This window comes from Salvia hispanica, chromosome 5 (assembly GCF_023119035.1).
Source record: "Salvia hispanica cultivar TCC Black 2014 chromosome 5, UniMelb_Shisp_WGS_1.0, whole genome shotgun sequence".
NCBI lineage: Eukaryota > Viridiplantae > Streptophyta > Magnoliopsida > Lamiales > Lamiaceae > Salvia > Salvia hispanica.
The window spans coordinates 35,060,168-35,076,970 of NC_062969.1; the positions used below are offsets into that span (position 1 = coordinate 35,060,168).

Below are 16,803 nucleotides of genomic sequence, written 5' to 3' on the forward strand. Positions count from 1 at the left end.
TGGGCTTTAGCTATAAATTGATATATTCTTGGGTAGGTCAATTTGATTGTCTAAAAGTTGTAGGCCAAAATTTCATCAATTGTTTGGTCTATTGTTGTTGGTTGAAATTGTGCACACAAAGTGTTTGTTGAATTGTCCCATTGGCCTAGTACCTTGCTTTCACTATATCTCGTGGTTTCTAGAACTAGTAATTACTTGCCTAGTTGCATAGCTTGTTTGTGATTTGTGCTACCCTTGTGGGTTAACATCTTTGAGAGCAAGTGAGGGAGAGTATCCTAGCCACCAAAATTTCTAAGCCCTCCGAGTGACATTGGGTGTGAGTTTGGAGAAAAGGGATTTTACAATATGGGAAGTGAGCTCCTCACTAAATTCTTCATTCTTGGGGGTGTGTGTTGTTTGTGTTACTAACAAAAAGGGACTTGTCCCTAGTCTTGTCCAATTTGTTTTGTAGGTACTTGAAATGGTGAAATCTAGGCATAACTCGCCTATAAAGAAAGTCGCCTCATTATCCGATGGTACTATCAAAGAGATATTCTCCTCAATCATGAAGGAGATGCACGAGGTGTGGGATATTGTGAATGCTATGCAAGGAGGATTTACGGTGTATCATGAGGATATAAGCCACCTTAGAGATAGAGTTAGACATAACCATTCCATGACATCTAGTGACCGAGAGAGATATGGTAGGAGTGGCTACAAGTCAAGGTACCATGATGATGGACTTGATAAAGGGAGTAGAAGAGAACAAGCTCCAAAGTTCCATGGAGAGACTCACTCTAGGTGGATGAGGGATCTGATGGTGCTGGCAGCGGAAGCGGTCGAATAAATAACAATCACATAATAATCAGATCTATTTAGCAGATTATTTAGACAAAACCTATTCGCGTAATTATCACATGTATCATGCTCATAACTTGAATTAATCATGCTTTAAGAATATTGAAACCTAAAACATGTTTTTCTACGGAGTAGATAAATACCTAATTAATTCTCCAAAGAATTGAAGATGGCTAGCTTCTTCTCCACGTGATGCTTTGAGTACTAGACCATAAATTTTCTCTCTGGTTCCCGAACTGTATCCCAATATCAGTGTGGGCTGATCTTACTAGAATACTAGGACTTAAATAAAGAAGACAAAAGAAATCCCTTTTGGAATAGGAGAGGAATTCGAAATTCTCTTCAGCTTAGGGCTGAAAATTTCGAAAATTACAATAATTAAAATTGTGTTATTTTTGTCTCCTTTATTCTCCTATTTATATTAAGTTATTTTTGGGTCCAGACAGGGATCTATGGAAGATTTTGGATATGGGCTCATCCAATTTACTTTTTACTAATTAAATTGAACCCACAATTTAATATAAGTTATAATTGGAATATTACGAGCAGCCACTACAGAAGTAATATTGAACTCTCCCCATCCAAATCCGAAATTACAAGTAATCCGGGTTTCCGTTTAACTTTCATTTCCCGTGCTTAAGATTAAAATGTCCATTAATTAATTAATGTCTGCTACTGACGTAATTAATTAACTTCTTATTAATTCCAAGAGCGGACTTAACATGAAACACTTATTTATTATTCATAGAGTAATCAAACTCCAACTAGCTAGGTTCCGAATAATAAAACCTTGTTTCGCGCTCCTCTTGAGGACATTATCAAACGAGACTCTCCTCGTGCACGATTCAATATAATAGCAATCCTAGCACCGCTAGATATTGATCACCACTACCCAATATATCGGGATAATTGGGTTACGAAAAACCCGCACCATTTGATAAGTCAAAGTAGTGCATAATCAATACCGTATGCTCAATGCTAACCTACATTGATTAAGAAACAAATATTATCAAGACCTCGCCTTTCAGTAGATAGCCCAAGGCAAGTCTTGCTGTTAGATCCGTTCAGTGCTATACCACACCAATGTCATCTTATTTCAGTAAGGCTTAGAAATATGCGGACTGACATTGCAACCTTTCTCGATGGATAGTCAAATTCCATCTAGGTTGTGAAATTCATCTTTTTCTTTGTTTAGAACTGACCGTGTTACCTTAAAGTGGACGACGCCCACAACCGGTCTACTAAAACAAAGACTTAGACTTTGTTAGGTTAACTTATACATTTAAACATGCATTAACATCCATTAAATGTAAAACATAACAACATTATGACAAAAATAATCTGTTTTATTCCTTGGAAAATAAAATAAGAGTTTTACAGTATTCAATCACTCGAAACGTGATTTCTAGTATACAAACTCTAACAGGGATCATGATCGTCATAAGGTGCATGAGTGGTTAATGGGGGAGGAAGTCTCAAGTAACGCAAGGATGAGCTCAAGCCCTCGACATGGTGGTGGAGACACAAGCCGAAGAAGCATCCCACCAAAGAAGGTGAACCTATCTCATCCTAGCTATCACACGAAGGTTTCGTCGTGGTTGTCATCCAATTTCCCTCCTTCAAAGGGCTTGATTCAAAGTGAGTGTGACAATGTTAACCACATTATTAAAGAACGTGTCAAGCATAGGGTGGATTTTGTTGCCAATGATGATGAAGAGCAATGTGAGCACGAAAACGAGTCTACGACCATACATGAAGAAGACGCACGCCCAACTTTCAATGGTGGCGTGTCTAGCATAGTTGAAGCCGAGGACGAATGTGGGCCATTGAATGCCCTTCACATCTTGAATACCAAACCAAAGCTACATGAGGTTGCTAATGGAAATAAACACTTGAGAGAGAATCGAGAGAAAGACCAAAAGCTAGAAAATGAGAGCATGCTTCAAAAGCAAATAGAGCGTGAGAAAAGGCGAAAATATGAGATGCAAAAGCCAAGAGAGAGCGATGGGGGTGAGTGTGAATCAACGCTTTCAAGAGAGAAAAACCACAAGCATGTGAGAAAAAAAGGTTGCTTGTTAGATTCTAAGATCACTCATGGGAGGGCTCTAAATCACCCTATCATTTTTGCCCTTGGTGAGGAGAATGACCTTTATTTCACTAACTCTTACTACTTGTCTTTTCTCTTGGATGACTTTTTGAGACATGAATTGGAAGGATTGGAATGTGAACCTCGAGTCGTGGATGCACCGAGTAACTTCTTACCGGTGATGAACTCATGGACGCAAGGTCAAGTTGAATCACCTCTTTCCCAAGGTTCAAATATTCTCACCTTAACTTGTGATAATGATTTAATGAAACAAGTGAATGTGATTGGTTTTCAAATGCCCATTTGTAATGATACTCTTATCACTTGTGGTTTGTTTGATATGTGGCATGATAATCTAGAATCATTACTTGCTAAGTTTAGTCTTACAAGCTATGAGGATCCTTTCTTGTGTATCCCTAGTCCTTCTAAAAATGTCAATTCTTTTATGAAGGCAATGTTAGGTATGTGGATTGGTAGAGTGGGTGGATTTGAGACCAAGAGATTCAAAGTGTTTGATGCAAGTGTGTCTTGGCATGATAAGTTCTTTTATTGAATAAAAATCAAACTTTTCCATGGAGTTGGCATGTTTTATGGATCCTTTACCAAAGGTCTTACAACAAATGAGTTTGTTTTGGATTACCTTATAAAAGGATTGTTAGAGTTGTGTGTCTCCATATTATGTGCTTATATTTTGGACTTGTTAGAATATGGAAAATATCTTGATGAGATGCACAAATGTGTTAGGAGAAAACTTGTTGATGGTACCATTACCTGTGATATTGAGTTTACATGTACATTATGGTTAGAGTGTAGATCTTATGCTCCTTACTTGGTGCAAGCTTCATTGTTTGATCACAGCCTCTTAATTTCTACTGACCGAATTTTTCCAATATCGTTATTACTTTATAATCTTACAGTTTCCGTGGATTCGCCGTCGTGCTCCAGCACTCCGACCTCGCCCTTTACGCGTAAGAGATCTTCAATTTTAAACCCAGAGAGAGAAATTAAATAGGATTACCTGCATGAAAATGGATTGGTTTGGAATTGGGGGTTGATGTGAAAAATTTTCTGGTTTTCTTTTGGGGCTGTTTTCTAATATTTGTTTGTTTTGTGGTAATTTTAGCAAATACACTTGGGGCTGCGGGGAATTTTAAGAAGTTGACGAGGAGAAAATCGGCAACTGCTGCTGTGGCCAAGTCTCCAACTGGTTATGATTGGTGGGTTGACTTTTCTATGCCCTTCTATTATTGGTATTGCTAATTGCTAATTGCTAATTAGTCCTCAAAGTTCAATCCACATTCTCTATTTTGAATACTACGTTCATCCATGAAAGTAGAAATTTACTCACTAAAATTGAGATCCACGTTTCATTTATTTAATTGTGACCCCACCAACCGCAATGTCATTGATTTGGACGTAACTCAAGAATTAATATTCAATGATTCATCACCATATAATCAAAATTGACATACGCAAACACGTAATTTACACATTCAAAGAGTTGGAGCGACCAGTTTTTATTCCAGATTATGTCTCATAGTCGCTCTCACTCATTCATTTTCATTCAATTTTAAATAAAAATTAAATCTTGACAGACCCCATTTTCCGTGTTTTCAGTTATCTCTCTTTTTTTATTAATTTGGAAAAATATATAAAAGGGAGATTTCATTTTCTGCTGAATAGATATCTGCTCTCTCTATTCTGTGGCTTTGAAGATGCAGACCACTCCAGAAAAGTTGAACGTACGTGTAAAATAGGATTGGTTGATTTTGGATTTCTGTAACTGGGGTATGATTGATGAGACCATATATGCATTAGATATACTTCACATGGAGATTTTTAATCTTGCCTATATAGCTCTCTATACCTTTGTTAAGCCTAGTCCATCTTCTAGAATTATGATACTTGATTTGTACTTACTTGGTTTTGTAGGTATGCTTGATCGGGATAAATCCTTCAAAAGAAGGAGAGAATGATGTGAATCCGGGTGTCCGAAAGACGAATCTAAGAACCGGATTTGAGGACAAATCCTTTCAAAAAGAATGAGAGGATGATGTGAATCCGGAAAGCGCAAAACCAATAGAAGGAACAAAGGCATCCAATGAACCACACCGGAGCTGGGGTCTGTTTCAAACATAAATATACCTATCAAGATGGTGTCCAAATTCTCTTCTAAGACCACCATTATCTTCATCGTCAAAAGAGCTTCGCGTGAGTATCTTACACGCCTCAATCGGAGCCCGGATGAGGAAGTTATGATCGTTTTAAGAAAACCGCGCAATGCAGAAAGAAACACGTGGGCGGGTGTTTTGCCAACCCAAAAACACCCGGTCGGGTTTTTTTGCCGAGAAATCAGTTTTTGTCCAGAAACTTCACCCGGGCGGGTGAAATGAGCCGTGGGAATCACCCGGTCAAGTGTTTTGTCCGAAATGTGACTTTTTGACCAAGACTTGTTTTGTTTTGCTTTTTTTTAACTCCTAGTATAAATACTCTTGCTAGGGTTCATTTTAAGTAGCTTTTGAATATTTGTTAGAGACAACTTCTCCATATTTGAGAGCTCACCTTCTTCATCTTTTGAAGACTTATCAAATTCCTTCGGGTTGCATTCGATCTTTTGCCGGGCTAAGGTTGATTGTAAAGGTATGCTTGCTAGTTCTTGTGTTGCTAGTTTGTGGAGCCATTAGGTGTTTGTATGGGAAAGTGCCTTTGAGATTTCTTTCTTGTTCTTTACCTAAATCATAACACTAATCCATCCTCTATCCTTTTATCCATTTTTCTTGTTCCATTTCTTGGTTTATCTTGTTTATTTGTTGGGTTTATTTACAAGAATAAGTCAAGGACAAATTCATTAGTTTTCAATCTAGAAGATTCACATTATCACCACTAATTAATTATTCTCCTTTTTTCACTCTCTTTCTCCCCATCTCTTCGCTATCGCCGTCATCGCCTTATTGTCATCTTCTTTATCAATCATCACCCCCTATTTGTCTTCCTCTCTCTGTCTCTCTCCATGTGCTCTATAATGCAACGGTCATTACGCCACCTTCGCCTTACTACCTCGCCGTCATCTTTACCTTTGCCCTTGCCCTCGTGCCATCACTTTGTCTTCTCTTTTAGTCATATCTCTTTTACCTGATACGTGCATCTTTTGGTCCGAAATGTGTGCGTTTGTTGCTTGATATTTTGCTTTTTTGGATTATGGAATTGTGGTGGTGGTGGCAGTGGGCATGACAATATACTAATAATCATGTTTATGCTGCTTGTATTGTAAAACTAAATTTGTTGTAATAACGAAATTATTTATCGCATGGTTAGTCAATTGTCATTATTTGTAAAAAAAACTCGATAATGGATCAAATAAACTTTTTTCTACGTTGTAGATTGATTGGTAGACTCAAGCTTACATATTCTATCGTGTATGTGTCGATTAGAAGTCACTTCCTATCTTGGATGATTGATGACACTAGAATGTGGTATATCACTTAATGGATCACGTTGTTGGGTGGTACAAAGATCGCTGAAGTTATTCATTTTTAGATCTGTATAAGAATATAGAGCATATTGCATTGGTCATACACTACTTTGATTTGTCAATATATGCAAGTTTTCGTCACCTAATACCAAGTTATCTTGGGTCGTGTTGATCAACATTCGAGAATGGGTAATATTTTTACTTTATAGAATTATGCGTCAATTCGTCAGAATTGATATTATCCTAAAGATTATTCTGATCAATGATTTATTTTATGGAAACCTACCTAGATGGAATTCACTTCCATTATAGTTAGTAAACGTCATTATACCTCTTAGCACCTCTAGAAAAAGAGATTAATTAAATTGAGCTCAGCAAACTTAATTAATTAATGGACATAAAATATCTTAAACAAAAATATAATTAAAATGAGTTCGGATTATGTAATTAAGATTTAGAATGTTGAATAAATATTAATCAATCATATACATTTTCATCGTATTCTAAAATTGAATTAACTCTCTTTCATTAGTTCAAGAAAATGGACACCAAAGAAGACTACTATTTCCTATATCAACATTTGAGAGATCTTGTTTTCTATAAATAACCTCACAACTTTACTCTTACATAGATAATCATATGACAATAAGGGCCAATTTGATATGTTAGTAATGCCTAGATATAAATACTTATATGATTATTTCTAAGCGTTTGATATCATAGTTAATCTATTATGCCAGCCCGTGGTTTTCTCTATGGCCCATCCGAGCCCGCAAATTTTTCGTTAAAATACAAGGATATGTATCTCACAAATTTGGTTGGATAGCATTTCTACCTCATTTATTGTGATTTATTAATACAAAATCTAGATAATTTCTTGTCTACCAAACAACGGAAAAACCTTTATCCAAGCTTATCTTGACACGGAACCCAAATTTCTTATCTTATTTAACAAATCTTGCTATATCCCATCTTTCTTATCAAACGAGCCCTAAATAATAAAAACCGAACATCTCATACTAATACATCGATAACTTTAGTCAAATTTTTTCAAGTGATAAAACTAAACATTCATCTTCCAAACTTTAAAATTCTAATTATAGGTTACAATATTTGGAAGGACACAGGGTTAACCCCACGAATAAATGCGAAGATCAAGACGAGAACAAATCAACGACAAATCAAGAAATTGTTTCTCATCCCAATCAGTTGTAGCAACTACTATATGAAGAGACATTAACTAGAGCTCCAAAATTGTGCTACAGAAGTACTTTGTGGGGAAGAACAGATTCAACATACAAACTATGAGCAAACTGCTTACAGTCCAAACTCGTCGCAAAACTGAATGATATCCGGAGCTCATCCGGCGATTTCTTTCGCTGATGAGACATGTATATGTTGGTACGGATACAGAACCTTTGACTAATATCTGACAAACTGTCGCGTGTCATCTTCACCTTTCCTTCCATATGGGTTGCTCTTGCTGAACCCATGTCGGGTTCCATCAGTTTTATGTGATTTCTTCCTGAACTTAGAGGCATTGCTATCAATGTTTAAGTTCACTTTAAATTGTACGCAAGAATGTAAGATCTGTAGGCATCTTTGGCTGACTTGTTCAAATGATAATTTTCAGAGATTATGTTTATCTGTATCACAAGCATATTGACAATTGTGTTCAGCAAAACAGGATAGAGAGGGAGTGCACTTTCTAAGAAACAATGAAACTAAAGCCTTGTGAACAAGAACATACCAACTTAGATTGCGCATTCACTATTTTCTTCTCATCATACTCATACTCTTTGAGTGGCACTTTTGCAGCCTGAAATTCCAGTAATCACATTTTCAGAGAATAATTAAAAAAACAAGACAATGGTAGCAAATGAAATACCATCATATGGCATGCCATCCTTCTAATACTAATAATAGAAATACAGCAATAACAGCTGGATTAATGGATATAATGAAACGAAGACATTTTTTCTTCGACTAAAGAACTACAAGAGATCTTCAGCCTTCACAGTGTGCCGGAGAACATCCATGATTGATTGAGGAACAGAAAACTTCAGTTCCATATGGTAATCGACTGAAAGGACTTTAACTAACTAAGGTAACAACTCCCTATTTAAAATTTGGTTGAAGCTACTCATTATGGAATGGTAAAGCCCAGGACTCCAGCAACAGAACTAGTGTAAGCTTATTTCTATTATGGCCAAATCAATTGTCATATAATATTCCATGGAATCACATAGGACTCCTACCTTGAGGTATTTTAGAAAACTAAGCTCTTCTGGAATCAAGAAAAGCAAAGCATTCCCTTTTGCACCTGCACCACGAGCTGTTCGACCAACTCTATGGATATATTCCTGAAGGCATTGACATCACAAGTTAGGAAGGGGCGGTCATGAGCATAAGACTAAAAACATTATGGATATACAGCAGTCAATTTGACAGGAGCTGTCTCTCATTACCTTGGGCTCATCAGGAGGGTCATACTGCACAATCCAGTCCTAGAGAAACAAGGGTAAACAGATTATTACCACAAACAGCGTATAAATTGTCTCTGAAATAAGGAATCAGCTCCCCTACAAGTAAAAAAGCATACCACTGCAGGAATATCAAGCCCACGTGCAGCAACGTCCGTACACAATAAGATGCCCTTTTCAGCTTTGCAGAAATCAAAAAAGGTAGAAGTTCTTTTCTGCTGCTTTTGCTTGCCATGGATATCTTGGCAATCAATCTGAATGTATCTGAGAAGTTCTGAATGGAACTTGACAGAATTGCAAGATGAGAAGAAAACCATGACTTTCTTTGTCAGATTTTTCTTCAAGAAGGAATAGAGAAGATTAAATCTCTTGGCACAAGGGACAACACAATAACCTTGCTGCAGTCCTTCATTGGTGACCTACACCATTCAATATTAAGTTAGTTTAGAAGTTTAATATTTTACCTTATAAACAAAAGGAGAAAGTGAATAACATCCGCACCCTCTTCCTTCCATCATCCACATCAATATAAACTGGCTTTGTCTGAAATGATATCCGTGCAAGGTCCTCAACCTGAAATTTATGCAGTTTCCTTTTGAGTTTATTGTCAAAAGAGCAAATAAATACATCACAGCCTGTAAGCTGAAAACCACACTTTTGTTTTTACTTCCAGCGAAATTTAAACATATGAAAATTTAATTTTGGGGCCAAACCATTAACAGACCAGACATGTAGATAATTCAATATTACCATTTCGATTTTTTATTTTTGTTTCCTATCAGTTTAGTAGTTTTTTTCAAAAGAAACAGCTAGACATTCTCCTGAAAAAATAGATGTACCTTCTTTGTTTGTGTAGCTGAGAAAAGAGCTGTTTGCCTCTCCTACACAAGGGAGAATATTAGAAAAGTCAGATATGACTTGCCACGAAGCATATAAACCACTTATTCACCAAGGAAATTGTAACCATTAAATTCATATTCCAATGGCATTAAAACAGAATATGATCCAAAATAAGTCAACCAAGGACATGCAGACTCTTCATTCCTTTGCTGTAAACACCATCAGAAGTATATCCAATATCGTCATTTTAGAATGCTTGGGCGGAAAGAAATGCTAACTAGCAGAAATTTGAAAGAAATACAGAGATGAAAGCAACGGCATTGACATTCAATAATCGACTTAGTTCTGGTGAAATGTACCTTGGGCAAAATTTTAATAATTTGCTTCATTTCTTCTTCAAAATTAGCTTCCAGAATCCTATCAGCTTCATCAATCACAAGGCACTGCATATTCCAAAAAATGAGCATAGAAGAAGTAAGCCAATAGCCGTCTGACAACAAAAACAGACTAGACAACGAAGGATGTAATGTCTTGGGAAGCTCTGTATTTAAAACTTTGCAACAAGGAACTATGCAGCAAGTAAAAGATTAGTGAAGTGCATAACTATGTCATCTGCAATAAATAGGATGCAGCATAGAAAAGGCTCATCAGGAGCATCCTTCTTTAGGTATGTAAAAAGAAGCTTCCTCAATGCATAACAATACTATGATGGAAAAGCTTATTGCAGCAAGTACTCATTTAAATAAAAGCAAATAAGAATCTAGCTGGGACATGGGAGCTGATGCAGTCAAACCTTGAGATTTTTATATATAAAGCCCTTTGCATTTTGGAGATGGTCAAGAAGTCGACCAGGAGTTGCTACCAAAAGGTTAACTCCCTTGACAATACGCTCTGCTTCTCCTCTTCGCGCTGCACCCCCAATCACCAATCCCAGTGTCTGTGAATGATACTTGAGAAGGTCCTTAGCTACAGCATGTGTCTGCGTCATTTAGCAAAAGTTAAGACTTCAAACAAGAGCACTCAAATAAAAGTGTATCTATCTGCAACCAAATGATGGACAATAACACCAGTTCCATTTCGAGGTGTGAAACGTATGTTAAAAAGTAATTCAACAGCTGGAACCAAAAAGGCAAGCGTTTTTCCAGAACCTGTCCTTGCAGCTCCAAGAACATCTTTTCCTTCCAATAGCGGCGGAATTGATCTAGCTTGAATCTGTATCACCCAACACAAATAAAAAAGCACAATTAATCAGCAATTCTAGATTACATTACGAATGATTCCTAAAAGGAACTCTTTAATTACCTGAGTCATGTACTCAAATTTCATATCTTTAATTGCATCCATTGAGGGATTTGATATCGGCAGCGCTTCAAAAGCTTCACTGCTCATAATCCCCGACGAATTGACCTTCATCTCACTCTTCAAACCACTCTCCTCCTTTTCTACCTCTCCTTCTTCTTGTTCGGCTTCTCCAGCTGTGTTAATTTCCTTCTTCCTTTTCTTCTCTTTCTTCTCCTCCTCCTCCTCCACGACCAATTCTTCTTCCTCAGCCATTTCGTTTACGGCGTCTTGTTCCAAGTCTTCTTCTACTTGTACCTCTTCTTCGGTTTTTTGGGGTTTTGGAGTTTTGCTTTTGTCTCTGTTTCTCTTGCGCTTCTTCTTCGATGAGTCAATAGCTCCTTTAGCTACGGTATCAATAGCGCCCATTTCGACGGCGGCGAAGGAGAAGAAGCGTGTGACGGCGGTGGCGGAAAGAGGGGTTGAAAAGGGGAGGGAATTAATAGCGGGCGAAGGAGAAGAAGCGTGGGGAATAAAAAGGGGAGGAAGGGTGCCCAAATTGATTGGCCCGGCCCATCAGAGCTTATGGTGGGATTCAATTATTAGAATTAAGTGTTTAGAAACATACTACTCCCTCTTGCTAGAAGTCTCACTTTTTTAATAGCAGTCTAACAAATTGTTTGATTTTGTAAACGATAGTGATGGAAAAAATTAATGAAATGTGATCTCTATTTTTATACATAGTATATTAATTGTGTACTTTTGTCGAATATTTGATAGGTTTCACCAAGACACTTGCTTACAAAGAGGATATACTTTCTCCGTCCCATAAAAATATAAGCATATAATATGATATATTCTCTCTATCCTAACTAAGTTGAGTCACATTCCTTTTTGAGACGTCCCAACAAGATTGAGTCATTTTTTTTTTGACAAAAAAACAAAACATCTAATCACTCTTATTTTATTCCATCACTTACTTTACTCTCTTATCTTTCTTTTCTTTTTTTCTTTTCGTCTATTTTATTTTATTGTCATTTAACTCATCGAACACAATTTCTTAATCTTCGTGTCCAAAAGAAATGACTCAACTTAATTGGGACGGAGGGAATAGAAATTAAGATAAAATTGGTAAAGTAAGAGATAGAATAAAAAAAGATAGTCAAAATAGTGTAAGTGGATAATGAGACCCATTATTATTAGTGTTTTAATAATGGTATAAGTTGTAAGTAACTTGATGCATAGAAGTAATAAATTTGGATAATTTTCCTTAATTGGAAATGCACATATATTTATGGGACGGACGAAAATGAAAAATGCACATATTTTTATGGAAAAGGGGGAGTATATATCAAACTTGGAGAGTTACAATGATACTCCCTTCGGCCCCAAAGAGTATGAACTTTGGGTTTGGCAAGAGTTTTAATGCATTATTGGTAAAGTAAGAGAGAGAGAGAGAGAGAGAGAGAGTTTTAAGTGTTGTTAATGGAGAATAGGTCTCACCTCATTAGAGGAAGAGAGTTTCTTAAATTGGAATGTTCATACTCTTTGGGGACGGACGAAAAAAAAATAGTGCATACTCTTCAGGAGCGGAGGGAATAAATAATCTCTCCAAAATTACTAGAAGAATAGTGGATAATTTCTCACTATTTTAAAGTGAAAATTAAAGGAACAATGAAGCTTAATAAAGGGAAACAATATCCATTAAATAAATAAAAAAACACAACTACATTTGAGATTCCCACATACCAAAAACACAAATCTAAACAAAACAATAGTATGCATCATGTTTCTTAACCAAAAAAAACACAAGCACTATATAAGCCTTTCCGTTCTACTAATGCCAACATAATTACTACTTTCATTTTTTGTTAAGAATGTGCATCACACATAAGTAGGACGAGGGTCATCAGGTAAGTCCATAGAGAAATTTAGTCAATATGTTTCTTTAATGAAGGTGTCACACACATCAAATTTGTCGTGAATAGTTAGCCCAAGAATTTGACCCAAATGATCATATACCTCATTTTGTCCCTTGCTTTTATCAATTTTATTACCGATTCAGTAAGATAAGACTTTCATTCGAGAATTGTTGTCATCGTGCATTCCACTAAACAAATCAAAAAAACCACCCACCCCATCACCAATATTGTGATTTTTATAGTATTGCTTTGGAGGTGGGTAATATCTTTTGCCTTGGACACATTTTCCTCCGCTATATTGGGAACACTATCTTGAACATTCCTGTTCGCAAAAATGTCTTCTAAGTTGACATGGTAATCACCACCGAATTTCATGCTCCCTATTTGTCATATCCATCTAGTACATTAATAGATTCGAGATATCTTCAATGTTCATGCCATTCACTCGATCATGACCAAATATGTGTTTTTCTACATTTAAGTTAACCTAAGGCATAAAGATCAAATATCATTATTATTTCAAAGCCTAAAGTTTGAAAATAAATCCACGGAGTTGTAATAGTATAAATAAATTTTATAAAATACATTGATGATATGTTCTTCGTTCTCACACTCAATCCCGTGATCCCTATTGAGATTGAATCTAATCCCGCTACAACTGACAGTTCCTTGCATCAAGTAATAACTCTTTCCCATATAGTAGTTTTTTATACAATATGAGGGTAAGCCCTTATATTAGTTTTAGAGAAATCACATTATAAAACATCTTCAAATGAGGTATCCAGTTATGAAACCATTGTCCCACTTCCATCCTTCACGAAAAGACCTCTTTTCTCTTTTGTTGGGTTTGTTACACCCCGTATTACTACTACATGTGGAGAAGATCGGCATTGACGACATATGAGTGTCCATATGAAATTCTTTAAAAATAAATTAGTTATTATAGAGTGCCGCACAAAATCACGTACCTTGTGTCCAATGACTATAAACGACCACCATTTTTTAACCTCGACACTCGGCCATGCCTGACCAACAATGAAATAATATAGTGTAATTCCAAAATAAACTAAATTAAGAACAAATGTATTGATGATTTAACATTTAGCCTACTATAGTATTTCCAACAACAACAATATTGATCAATTGGATTGACTATTGCCAAGCCATTACTTAAATAGAATTTAGCAATTTAAGGAAGCGTAACTAAAGACAATTGAGAAAACTTCTTTTATAGTTAAGAGGTTCGAGTTAACACGGAGTAGATGGGGAACTATTATCGATTCTCTTTTAAAAGAAACTTCTTTTAAAGTTTAAGAGTTCGAGTCAGTACTTTGTAGAAGAAGTTATTGTCATTCTCAACCTAAATAGATGTGGATAGTCAATCATGAACGGTTGCTAGTGTTGACCTGAAGTCAGTGTTGTTAGGGTCGCGGGTCGGGCCGGGGCGATGGGGCACCGAGGCGAGGGACCCACGAATCAGGGCGCAAAATTATTTATTATTTATATATTAGCAATAATATTGATTAAAGAGAATTTTCACTAATAGATAAATACTTGTACTTGCATAATATACTCTGTTATGAAAATATATTTAAAGTTCAACCTTGACATTTGGGTAGAAAAGAATTATTGAAGGAGATATAGTCAATTATTTATTTTGATATTTATTAATGAATTTTATAATTTAATTAATGAATTTTATAATTGAGTATTTTGGGGAAAGATGAAAAGTTGGTAGAAATAGTAAATTAATTAGTATAGAAAAGTGGAAAAGTGGAAAGTTAATGATTTAAAAGCAAAAAAGAGGCGATGGGTGTGCCTAGATTTTATCAAAAGATGATTTCATATTAAAATACTAGTAAAAAGGAAAAAAAAATCAGCTTTCTTCTTTCTTAACAACAAAACGGAACAGTCGCCCTAACCACCGCTCCAGTCGCCCCAGCCGCCCAGGGCGCGCCCCGACCGCCCCAATCGTGCCCCAACGGCACCCCACGTATCTCGCTCGGCTCACCCATGTTGGGGCGAAGCTGGCCTCGACCTTGGCGACCCGCGCCCCGAGCGCGTCCCAGGCACGTTTTTAACAACACTGTCTGAAGTCACTTCCTATTTTGGATCATCAATACCATTGGAGTGTAATATAGCACCAAATGTATCACGTTGAGGTATGTACCAAGTACGAGATCTCAATAATTATTTGTTTCTAAATATATATAAGTAACATTGACATACACACTTGTTAATACGTGCAGAGGTGTGTGATCAAATACTAACTAAGTTACAGTAATAACTAATAACTAATATCGATTTTATATGTTAAAAATATCGACACAAAGACATAAATTTATCAATCTTCTTGTGTTGATAAATTTATGTCTTTGGGTTTATATTTAAAATTTACATGTTGTATTGATATAATTATGTCTTTGTGTTGATAATTTTAATACACCGAATTGAAAGTTATTAGTTATTACTGTAAATTAGTTAGCACACTAGTGCAACCCTACGTGCAGATTTTCCATAACCTAATGTTATGCTATCTTGGATATCAGTGACTAAGACTATCTCCAAGAGTACACTAAAACCTAAAATGAGATAGGTAATTAGCTTCAATAGTACTCCAAAACCAATCCCATTTTTGGTTTTTGGGAAAAAATACCTATCTTTAGGTTTACACTAAACCCAAACCCAAAAGTTTATCAAATTTTGTGAGTAAAAAAAGCATAAAATAGAAAATATTCTTTTAAGTTTGGGTTTAGTGTAAATGGTGAAGGGGTTGGCAGCGGAAGCGCTCACATAAATTGACTACATAATAATCCTGATCTATTTAGCATATTATTTAGAAAAATTCTATTTGCGTAATTATCACATGTATCATGCTCATAACTCAAATAAATCATGCTTTAAATTAATTAAAACCTAAAACATGCTTTTCTACGGTTTAGCTATTTTACCTTGATGATTCTCCTATGAATCGAAGATAGCTAGCGCCTTTCTCCACGTGAAGATCTTTAGTACTAAAACACGGATCTTCTGTCCGGTTCCCAGACTGTAAACTGATATTAGGGTGGGCTGATTTCACCAGTATACTAGGACTTAAATAAAGAAGACGGAAAACCTATCCTCGAAGGAGAGAAATCGTCCCTCACAGTGTATGAGAGGGGGACGAAAATTTTGCTAGAAAATAAGTGTATTTTCTGTCTCCTTTATTCTCCTATTTATATTAAATCACATATTGGGCCCAGACAGGGATCTATGGAAGGTTTTGGATATGGGCTCCTCCAATTAGCTTTTTACTAATTAAATTAAACCCAATTTAATATAAGCTTATAATTGGAATATTATGAGCAGCCACTACAGAAGTAATATTGCACTCCTCATCCAATCCGAAATTATAAGTATTTTAGGTTTCCATTACTTGGTATTTATTTCCCGCGCTTAAGATAGAAACATCCATTAATTAATTATTGTCTGCTATGGACTTAATTAATTAATATCTTATTTATTCCAAGAGTGGACTCAACAAGAAAATCTTATTTATTATTCATAGAGTAATCAAACTCCAACTAGCTAGGTTCCGAATAATAAAACCTTGCTTCAAGCTGCTCTTGGGGATGTTATCAAACGAGACTCACCTCGTGCACGATTCAACATAATAGCAATCCTAGCACCGCTAGATATTAATCACCACTATCCAATATACCAAGCTTATTGGGTTGCGAAAAACCCGCACCATTTGGTAAGTCAAAGTAGTGCATAATCAATACCGTATGCTCAATGCTAACGTCCATTGATTAAGAAACAATAATTTACAAGACCTCGTCTTTCAGTAGATAGCATAAAGACCGTCTCGCTGTTAGATCCATTCAATTTAGTGCTATACCACAC

General features: G+C 36.1%; 1 protein-coding gene and 1 long non-coding RNA gene across 2 annotated transcripts; one reads left to right on the forward strand and one right to left on the reverse strand.

Moving 5' to 3' along the window:
* Positions 1-4,541: 4,541 nt before the first annotated feature.
* LOC125187658 lies at positions 4,542-6,573 on the forward strand. The gene is made up of 2 exons (XR_007170649.1): positions 4,542-4,711; positions 4,856-6,573. It is a non-coding gene; the product is annotated as an uncharacterized LOC125187658 (long non-coding RNA).
* Positions 6,574-7,565: 992 nt separating this feature from the next.
* On the reverse strand, positions 7,566-11,517 carry LOC125189185 (DEAD-box ATP-dependent RNA helicase 27-like). The gene is given in 12 exon segments (XM_048086442.1): positions 7,566-7,963; positions 7,966-8,041; positions 8,146-8,214; positions 8,654-8,758; positions 8,864-8,902; positions 8,998-9,297; positions 9,380-9,451; positions 9,718-9,759; positions 10,078-10,161; positions 10,512-10,697; positions 10,739-10,930; positions 11,021-11,517. Coding segments are annotated over 12 exon segments (1,716 nt in total). The 5' UTR covers positions 11,426-11,517; the 3' UTR covers positions 7,566-7,817.
* Positions 11,518-16,803: the final 5,286 nt, after the last annotated feature.